The following is a 10,136-nucleotide window of genomic DNA, read 5'->3' on the forward strand; positions in this document are numbered from 1 at the left end:
TGATGAACCTGACCTATATAATCAGAGAGGTAGTAACTCTAAATACCAACAGAAAGGGAAGGAGTCTTCACATCAAGTATCAATGCTATCCTCTCCGTACACAAGGTAGATTGGGACGGGCAACTGAGACACTGGCTACCTAAAATGAGGGGGCAATAAAGGCACAAAGTGACTGGCTTACAAGGTTTCAAGAGGGAGTTTAGTTTAAGAGTATAGAGGGAAAGAAAGAGTCCCCACTGAATAGATTTCATCTTGTCTAGATGGGTCTGGTGAAAAGAGATGGGGATAAGATTCGTATGATTCAACAGTGAATAATTGTTATCATGACTAACTGTGACTGTTACAATTGTAAAGGTAGAAGTTTTGTAACAAAAGCAGGGGAATGGTTAATCTTACAGTCCAAAACCAGAGGACCCTAGGACCATCAAGGGAAAAGTGCACAAGCAGAATGCAGGACCTTATCCAGAGAAGCAGCGACACCAGAGACGGAGGCAAAAATGGGATCATGGAGAGGCGGAGCAGCTGAGGACTCTAGATTTATGGGAAAAGAGGGACTAAGAGCTGGTGGCCAGGAGGCAAACTTGCAGAATGTGCCCTTTGGAGATGTAAATTATTATGTATGATTGAGTGTTTTTTGTTTTTTTAAAGCTGAAGTGGATAGAGAGAAATACTGTTAACTGATGGTACATGGAGGGGGTTATAATCATTGTAATGAAACAAGGTGTATGATTTGTTGAATGTAAAACTGATAATCTGCCCTGTAAACTTTCATTCAATCCACAATAAAAACCTTTAAAAAAAAAGGACCCGGTAAGCATAGATATTATACATTAATATCTTCTAAGTAAATTTGGGAAACGCAAACTAAACTATGAGTAGGATCTAGAAGTCAAGCACTGCTTTTGAGGAGAGGTAAGCATTAGCTCTAAAGCTGGATGGCCAAAGACAAGGACAAATCTATGCTAGAGACCTATCACTAAGGAACAAGTGCTTTTTTTTTTTTTTAAAGCAAATGGAAATTTCTGATCCATTTGCACTGGGAATGTTAATATAATCATAAAATACATGCCAGGCGGTGAACAGGTACCTTGTAATGAACCCAATCCACAGCATCTCTGACATCCTGGAACATACTCCGGTAGGACATGAAAAGGTCCCCATCTTTAAATCCTGTTTCACAGCTGCAGAAAGAGGAAAGAACCATGATATGGTGCCCAAGAGACAGTAAGTAAAATCAATATCAAAAATTGCCCAGGGGACCCAAAGGTTCCCTATCACATGAGTAATGGCTGTGTCTGATTTGGAAAATAATTATTCTCTACTGAAAACTCCACTTTGACTGCCAGAAATAACTACTGTGTTCAATGGAATACAGTAACTTTGAACAAATACAAAGTACGAGAAGACATTGAATGAAAGCTAAAAGGTTACAGTCCTTAGTATATTAGGTTCTTGTATTCTTCATTTAAAAATAAATAAACAACCAGGTTCCTATCAAAGAAACACTTAAAAATAAAATTGGTAGTTTAGGTTTTTCCCACCCTGACTTTCTGATACTATCTCTAGGTATAAATGTATTGCCCATTTTTTATTTAGTTTAGTCACTCCACTCTCCACCAAACTTAGTGCCTAGGCCTAACAAGTATTAAGTAGTCAGCAAACTCTGACTTATACAGCTGAACTTTCAGCCATTGCTGTACAACTCTCCCCAATAGGAGAGGATAATTTACTCAAGACTTTGTCAAATTTTTACACTTCAGAAAAAGTTCCAATTATTCCTCAGTCCGATCTTGTTGGGCCTGGTAATAATTTGGATTACCATCCCTGAATGGCTCCTGGGTTGTTTATTGTTGTTAACCTGGGTAGCTGCTGTGAAATGAGTTGGGGGGTTTTAGTGTAATTCTGCTTGGACAGATAATCATCACACAAACCTCCCACTCAGTTGTCACAATTAGCACCTCTGCTGGTGTCTTCATTCCCAGGAGAAGCCAATCAGAAGTGGTCCCTTCAAACATGGCTGCAGCACACTGGCAAGGAGAGGGGCCGTGTGGGAGGTGAGAGCCTGCATGGAGCTGCTGGTGCCGTCCCATCTCTCAGGCTGGCAATGTGGCATCTCTCACTAGCACTAAATTCACTTCAGAAAAGCAGAAAAGACCTACAATGGCCAGTTCTCTAAAACCCTGTACATTCATTAAAAAATCAATTGGAAAAAAGAAAATGATAGCATACACATACCTGGTATATCTAGGACAGTTAGTAAAAAAATCTACTAGGCAGGCCAACAGGTAGGTCTCTGAAAAATGAAGAATAGATATTCATAAGCTATAAGAAAATAATTCAAATTTATTTCATTCTCTCCCTTGAGCAAAGATAAAAAGGTCAAGAAAAGAAGGGAAAGCATCAGTATATATACACATAGAATGAGTCTACCTGGTAAGTTGAATAATGTGTTCAGAATGTAAAATCTTTCAGTGTCATCACGTTGGATAAATTTATTAGGATACTGCTCTCTAGTTTCTGGTCTGAAAGAAAAATTTAAAAATTAATTGACACTCAAATAATTAACATAATGAACATGGGATAGAGTCACTACCCAAAATTCAATCCAATACTCGAATGTTACGTGCACAGCAGGGTTCCAAATATTACATGTGTATAGCTACAACAATGTAAAACTTGCATTCCAGCCCTTAAAGAGTTCTTGGTCTCATAGGGGACATGGGTCACATCCATGGAAAATAAATAATAATAAGGTAAAAAAGTCACAACTACCACAAAAGAAAGCACAAAGAGTTATGAGGAAACTGAGGAAGGAGAGACCATATCAACTTAAGGAACAGAGAACAGAAAATGTGAAGAATGCGGAGAGGAAAATCTAGGAGTCATGAAAATGGTGGCATTTGAGCTGGGTCTTTAAAGCTAAATCCAATCTGCCTACAGAAATGGGACTAGAAAACAAGAGAGGGGGGACAAGGAGTTGAGATTAATCATTCTGCTGTTCTTACTGCACTCAGGAGCAACAGCGTGCTACCAAAAGTTTTTAAGTAGGAGAGAAAATCACCAGAGCTAAGTTGTAGAAAGATTAACTTAGTAGCTGGCTTTAGGATAAACTTGAAAAAGAAATGTGATGTGCTGCAAAAATACTCACAAATGCTCTGCAATGCACATTATCCCTTTACAACTGGACTTGGCAGTTCCTCCCACACCACAAGAGGCTGAGCTTATTTCTCCTTCATCCTTTGAAACTAGGCTTGAACAGTAAATAGCAAATGGGAGCTAAGCAGGCACCTGGAAATCACTTGTGCATTGGGCCTTGCCAAGGCCACTATGTTACTGAGACTGAGACAGCCTACTGGAGGACAAAAGGCTACATGGAGAAAGAAAAGTATTACAGTGAAGAGCCTGCCAACTGCCAGGCATAGGAGCATTCTAAATCAGCTGCCACCTGATCACAGACCACCAGCCTACCACGGACACAGGAAAGAACACAAAGCGATCAGCTGAGTACCCCCAGCTCTTCCCAAGATATATCTAAGAGGTCGGTGGTGGTACCATTCACAGAGTATGAAAACTGAATTTTCCTAAGAGTAAAGAGAAGTTCTGTTTTACATTCAAGGAACCCTGGTGGTGCAATGGTTAAAGCAATCAGCAGCTAACCAAAGGCCAGCACTTCAAATCTTCCAATGGCACCACCTAGCAACCTACTCCTCCCACGAAACAGTTCTACTCTGTCCTACAAGGGTCACAATGAGTCACCTGAAGGCACAACATGAACAAAAACATTCTGTACACAATGAGCCTGAAGTAAACAGATTTTACACAATGAAAAGTACAAGTCAGAAGCTTAAAGGAACACAGGTTCCAATCTGAGAGCTAACTGGGATCATCTATGAGTACTAGAGTAGATGAGGCCACTTAAGAGTGCAGAGAAGAAAGAGGCTGAGAACAGAACCATTCAGAAAAACAGCCAGTGAAAAGAATGGAAATTGTCAGGGCTACACAAGAACCTCAGAGAGGAACTAAAACGATTCAGGAAAAAGGAGAGGATAATTAATGATAAAAATGTTACAGAGAGACCCAAAAGGAGCATGACTATGATATAAAAATGCACAATTCTCAAAACGAAGCACGGAGATTAAGAACTAAAGAAAAGAAACTAAATTTAAAGTTCATACTAAGAGTAACTTGAATAACCTCCTGTTTTGAGTTTGTTAACTATGTTGTTGTTGTTATGTGCCGTGGAGTCGCTTCCGACTCATAGCGACCCTACACAGGGTTTCCGAGGCTGTAAATCTTTATGGGAGCAGACAGCCTCATCTTTCTCCCGTGGAACTGCTGGTAGTTTCGAACTGCTGACCTTGCGGCTTGCAGCCTGATTCACAACCACTACGCTACCAGAGTTAACTATAAATGGCATAAATTCCAGTTAAGGTTACAAAATCACATCAGCTTTCCGTGTTAGTCACTCTTCTGAAATAAGAGTTCCTAATAAAGAATAACTTTGTGAAACAGTTCATCTTCTAACCATCTACGGATTTATGTAGTGAAAATTAAGGTAGAAGGGAGTACACTGTTTCCAGGCCCAGCTTAGTAAGATGACACTGTCCCTTTATATGAGTTACACTTTCCTATCCTAGCCATCATAAACGGGCAATTCCTTTAAGGATAGTTAATAATTACTCATTAGGCAGCTAGAACTCAAAGTAACTTATACAGTCAGCAATTACCGTTGGTTTAAAATAGATGCTGAATCATACATACTGTTAAATATTTACAATAAAAATCAACTCAGGTGGCAGCATTATATCATAACAAGATTTGAATATAAAAAGAAAATAGTTATTGTTCAGATTACTGTTAACTTTCTGTGGTCCAGAGAATAAAGATCTGACCTCAGTATTAATCTGTTCTAACTTTAAAAGCCACTAACATTGTCCAGAAAGCAAGATCCCAAGGCATGTAGCAAGGTGTGTATGACAATGCCTGGCCCACCACTGCACTTCAGTAGCTCTCTCTCTCTTTCTCTTCCATCATCAGACCCTCCTTCCTTCTCCACTGGCTTTTCCTTTGGACTCCAAATACTGCACAATGCAAAGTGCTATTTAAATGATTCTGCATTTATTCATAAGTGATTTACTTTTAAAAATGATACATTTCCAGAAAAACTATTTGGAAACTTTACTGGTTTATTTGGATGGAGAGGAGGGCTATGATTCTGAGCTAGTACATTTCATTATGATAGTAATTTATAGAACTGTTTCTCTTCTTTTTCTTCTCTGCCTATCTCATATACCCTCAACTGCTGCCATAACAAAAAAATTCCTCTTCAGACATTAATAAACATAACCCTGGTTCATCTTCATTGGAATTTTTAATTATAAGTGATAATACCTGAACACTGAAATAGTTCAGGTTACTAGCACTACTTGCAATCACTTTATTCTAAGTCCTGCCTTCTGATATTCATAGATCTTGAACAAACTCCTCATGAAGGAAGAGGAAGAGAAAGAGAAAGGTGGCTGTAACCCATGGATTGCGCAGATGTGTCAGGGGAGGAGGGCGAGGGTTGCCAACTGTACAATGCTCTGTATATGAGGAGGCATCTTGGGAGCCTGGCTGAGGTTTGTAATGACAGCTGAAGGGTCTTGTACCAGGATGCTTCAATTCCAAGTGGGGCATTGCTGTGACCACAGATTTATTTTTAGAATAAACTTCACTATGCATTGGATTTACTTAGAATTTCATTTAAAAAAATCTAGACAGCTGCCTGCCTCTACAAACCCAGGCCTTGAATGCCCCATATCAGCAGTCAAAATATGGCAAGTCAAGAGTAGCGGAGGCTGTGTGTGATCACAGATTTAAAGGGAGTTCTTGTGCAGTTTCATCTAGTTAGTATAATTTATCACAAGAGATATTTACCAAAAAGACACTGTCTCTGTGCCAGTATCAATTGTGCAGTTGTTATCACCTTGTCACTGAAAATGAGGAATATATACATCAGAGACTGATACTTAACCTATCTTGGTTTGTAAAAAGTTGGTCTTCTAATCTAATAAACTGTCCGTAGTAAATCAGGTAATAGAACATCAGAGACCATGTGTATTGTATATTGCAAAGCCACATCGTAGAACTTGTCAGGTTGTGGCATTGTGTTTTTTAAGACGTAATTGAGAAGTTTCAAAAAAAATACTGTAGATATTAAATTTTATCTGCTGTCTTCTAATGTGGAAAAATTAAAATTAGTAGCCAAAGTGGGAATATTCTGATTATGAAAATAGAGTTTATCCTTATTTCTTTGAAATATTACTACCCTGCATTAATTTTAAACCTTTTTGTTTAAAAATTTTTTAACAATATAACAAAATGTCTGAAGTTATTCACAAGAATATAAGAAACAATTTACTAGCTATTAATAATCTTAGTCATTTAAACTGTAGTTTTTAATTTTTCAAATCACTTTATGTACATACCTCTTTTGAGCAGCTACCTGAGAACTGTATTAAAAAGGAGAAAATGAAAATCTTAGAATTTCAAATAAATCCAAATACTATAGCTCTTTACTGGCAAGTTTCAAGATCAGCTCTGTTGGATGCTACATAAATGCTGTGTGTTGTTGTCAAGTGCCTTCAAGTCGGGTCAGCGGCCCTGTATAGGGTTTCCCAGGCTTTTGAAATCTTCGCAGGAGCAGAAAGCCTCATCTTTCTCCTGTGGAGCAGCTACAAGCTCAAACCACAGACCTGTGGTTCTTAGTCCAGGTCTTATCATATGGAGCCTCTGAGCTCTGGGTACATAATTGTTATCGTTAAGTGCCACTGAGTCTAGATTCTGACTCATCACAGAAACCCTATGCAGACTCCAGTGATCCTGTATAGAGTTTCTGAGTAACAGCTGGTGAGCTTAAACCACTGACCCTGTGTGTGATTCAAACCAACTTTGCAGTCCAGCGTGTTCACCCTCAGAGTCACACCAGGAGTCCGGCTACATAATTGTTGTTGTTGTTAAGTGCCTTCAAGTCAGTTCCAATCCATAGCAACCCTGTATAGGGTTTCCGAGGAGCAGCTGGTGAGCTTGAACCACCGATCTTGTAGTTCAAACAGCTTTGCAGTCTGGAGCATTAACCCAGAGCACCACAATTATAAGCACTTAATTTCAGCAAACTAACTGCTAACCATATGGGGACGGGGGACTTCAAAAAGTTCATTGAAAAACGAAATTGAAAGATAATGGTATTTTTCCCACAAACTTATTGAAGGCCCTGTACATTTACAAATCAGTTTAGTCTGGGTTCTAAGTGCCAAATAACTAATTTAACTACTTATATAAAGGATATGCTCTTTAGTAATAGCGAGAGCAAGAAAACAAATGCCTCATGAAGGAAGAACAACAAAAAGGTGGCTATAACCCATGGACTGCCCAGATGTGTCCAAGGGGAATAGGGGTGTGTGTGCCAAGCACACTGCTCTATATACAAGGAGACATCATACACAGAGACAATGTTAACGACAGAAAGAGGCTAAAGTTTCTTTATACTCACCCCCTTATAAAGTTAAATCCATGTGCACAGACCAAAAGGTTTCCATAGGCATCCACTTTCAAAAGGTTTCCATACAGTGTGTCAAAGACAAGTCCTCTATATGGAAATGTAGAAACAATGGATAAAGCAAATTAATAGGGGTAATAATTTCATATAGTACTTACTATATGAAACTTCACCGAACTTCTGGTGTGGCACTGTAGAATCAGCCTGGACTGCAAACCATAAGGTCTCAGTTAGCAAATCAAGTATATTAGCAAAACAAGTAACTACTCTGTAACAGCCAAAGCTTAGAGTAACTATGAATACTGCCTAGAGTTTTAATGATTCCTTTTCCACGCACATTGTTGTTGTTAAGTGATTATGAGCCAGTTCTGACTCATAATGACCTAGTACAGAGTTTCCTGAGGAGCAGCTGGGGGGTTTGAACTGCCAAGCTTGTTCACAGTCAACCAACTGTGGTTCACAGTCCAGTGCTTATTCTACAGCACCACAACAGGGCTCCATCCAAATAAGTGGGTCTATTTCAAAAGCAAACTGATGCTGTCCTTCAATAGCAACAAGGTAAACTAAATTGACAAATTCATGATGATGTTAGAATCAATAACCAAAATAAATGTATTTGATTTTGGGAGGACAAGGGGGAAGGGTCAAGGATGAATTTAGAAGTCTTAAATTAAAAATACCTTGAAAAATTACCTGGTAGGAAATGTAGAGTCATAAGCAAAGCTGAGCAGCTCCTGAGGATAGCCAATAGAAACTAATCTTTCCACAGTAAGCTCAAATCCAAGGGACTCATACTCCGGGGACTTGTAGACTGCACAAAGAGGAGGTCCTCATTAGTCAGCAAACAATAGACAATTAAAATAGAAGACAAATGAATATGTTTCTACTCTCCCAGGTTCTCTCTCCTTTTAACTTGGCCATTTTTCTTCTTCCCCCTCAAGCTCACTGATCTGTACTGTCCTGAGTAATTTGAGAATTTAATTATTAGACTATGAAGATAGGTCATATATTATAGGGAGAACAGCAGCCAAAAGAGGAATTAATTGCTAAACATTTCAAAACCGCTTCTTTACTCTTAGGAAATCCATTTCAATTTTTTTTCCTTTAAATATTCTTCATTCATATAATCTAAATGCAGAAAAAAACTAAAATAAATAGTTGCAATATTAATCATAAGAATACAAATAAACAGGATACCACATGTTCAGTTTTTGGTGTCTTTTTTTTTTAAGTCTAATTTCTTTTTGGAATTTCTATTTGCTTCATTTTGGAAGTTATTTTATACTAATTGTTTAATTAGTATATTTAATTTTATTTGTTTCAGGATTAACTTGTTTTCTTACTAGCCCCAATAATATTATAAGCCATCAAAATTGTATTATAAATTATTGTTGCAAATCAGCCATAAAAAGACATGTCTGAAACAATTAGGGAAATGTTGGTGTGAATTAGCCAGTATACATTAAGGAATTATGATTCATTTTATTAATTATGGCTTGGTAGGTGTATACAAGTGTTTGTATACAATATTTACCTCATTTACAGCTGAGTATACTGAGGCAGTTACAGCGTATGGGGGGGGCAAGGCTCACTTTACTATTCTTTCTACTATTTAATGTCTAAAATTTTCAATTAAGAATTTTTTTAGAGTTACTACAGCAGTTAAGTATTCTTAAAAGTTGTTCCTCTGAATATTTCCTCTAAATGAAATATTTAGGTAAGCATTCATCCCTGAGACTCTAGGGATGGTAAATCATATTAAAATAATAAAAAGGTCCGTCAGAGCTTGCTAAGTGACAATGAAGCCAAATATATCCACACTATTCTTAGGATTTTATAATAATTAAACTATTACTATAGTTTTTTTTTATTATTATTAGCATCTTTTACCTATGGCTCAAAGTAATTTTTCAGTGTAGTTTGCATATCTACTATTTTAAATAAGTTTCAACTTTTCCTTCCAAAAGCACTGCCTTAGACTATTTGCAGAATTACAGGAAAGAAGACAGTAACACTGGTAGCCTAACTACTAAGTGGTATGACAAAGGAGGGACAGACTCTCATGTCCCTCCTATATCTTTAAAACTTGTAACATGTCAATGTATTTGTCTATTTTAAAAAATTAAACGGAAAAACAAACTGTTTAAAGAAAATATGCTAGGCTTTCAAATAAACGTTCGTCATATTTTAAAAATTAAAACTTAAACATTTTAAAGGTTCATTAGGAGTTGCTGAGTCTCATTAGCACAATGCAAAGAGAAGCTGTCTTCCACTCATTTGTTGTCTCGTAGTAATAATTTAATGTTAATACTAATCCTAGCTAGCATTTTTCAAATCTAGCTGTACTTTTTCACTCTTCTCAGTTCCTGCTTCATTCTCTCCATTGCCCCCCACCACAAATAAACTTTTAAAAGCATGAATGTAGAATTCTTAAGTCTAGGAATAATACATTCCTAATTATATACAATAAGGAGCTCTGGTAGTGTAGTGGTTACGAATCAGGCTGCAAACCTTAAGGTCAGCAGTTCGAAACTACCAGCTGTTCCACAGGAGAAAGATGAGGCTTTCTGCTCCCGTAAAGATTTACAGCCTCGGA

The 10,136-nt window shown here is 37.6% G+C and overlaps 1 protein-coding gene across 2 annotated transcripts in view; it reads right to left on the reverse strand.

Moving 5' to 3' along the window:
• NT5C2 (5'-nucleotidase, cytosolic II) overlaps nucleotides 1-10,136 on the reverse strand; it is a 120,258-nt gene that overhangs the window by 19,480 nt on the left and 90,642 nt on the right. For both annotated transcript variants that reach the window (XM_006831305.1, XM_006831306.1), the window contains 5 exons: nucleotides 8,234-8,351; nucleotides 7,535-7,630; nucleotides 2,431-2,522; nucleotides 2,236-2,293; nucleotides 1,088-1,181 (listed from right to left, as the gene is read on the reverse strand). In XM_006831305.1, coding sequence (XP_006831368.1) covers nucleotides 1,088-1,181; nucleotides 2,236-2,293; nucleotides 2,431-2,522; nucleotides 7,535-7,630; nucleotides 8,234-8,351 — 458 coding nt within the window. The remainder of the gene's footprint in view (nucleotides 1-1,087; nucleotides 1,182-2,235; nucleotides 2,294-2,430; nucleotides 2,523-7,534; nucleotides 7,631-8,233; nucleotides 8,352-10,136) is intronic.

The sequence above is a fragment of the Chrysochloris asiatica genome, unplaced genomic scaffold (assembly GCF_000296735.1).
Source record: "Chrysochloris asiatica unplaced genomic scaffold, ChrAsi1.0 scaffold00003, whole genome shotgun sequence".
Taxonomy (NCBI): domain Eukaryota; kingdom Metazoa; phylum Chordata; class Mammalia; order Afrosoricida; family Chrysochloridae; genus Chrysochloris; species Chrysochloris asiatica.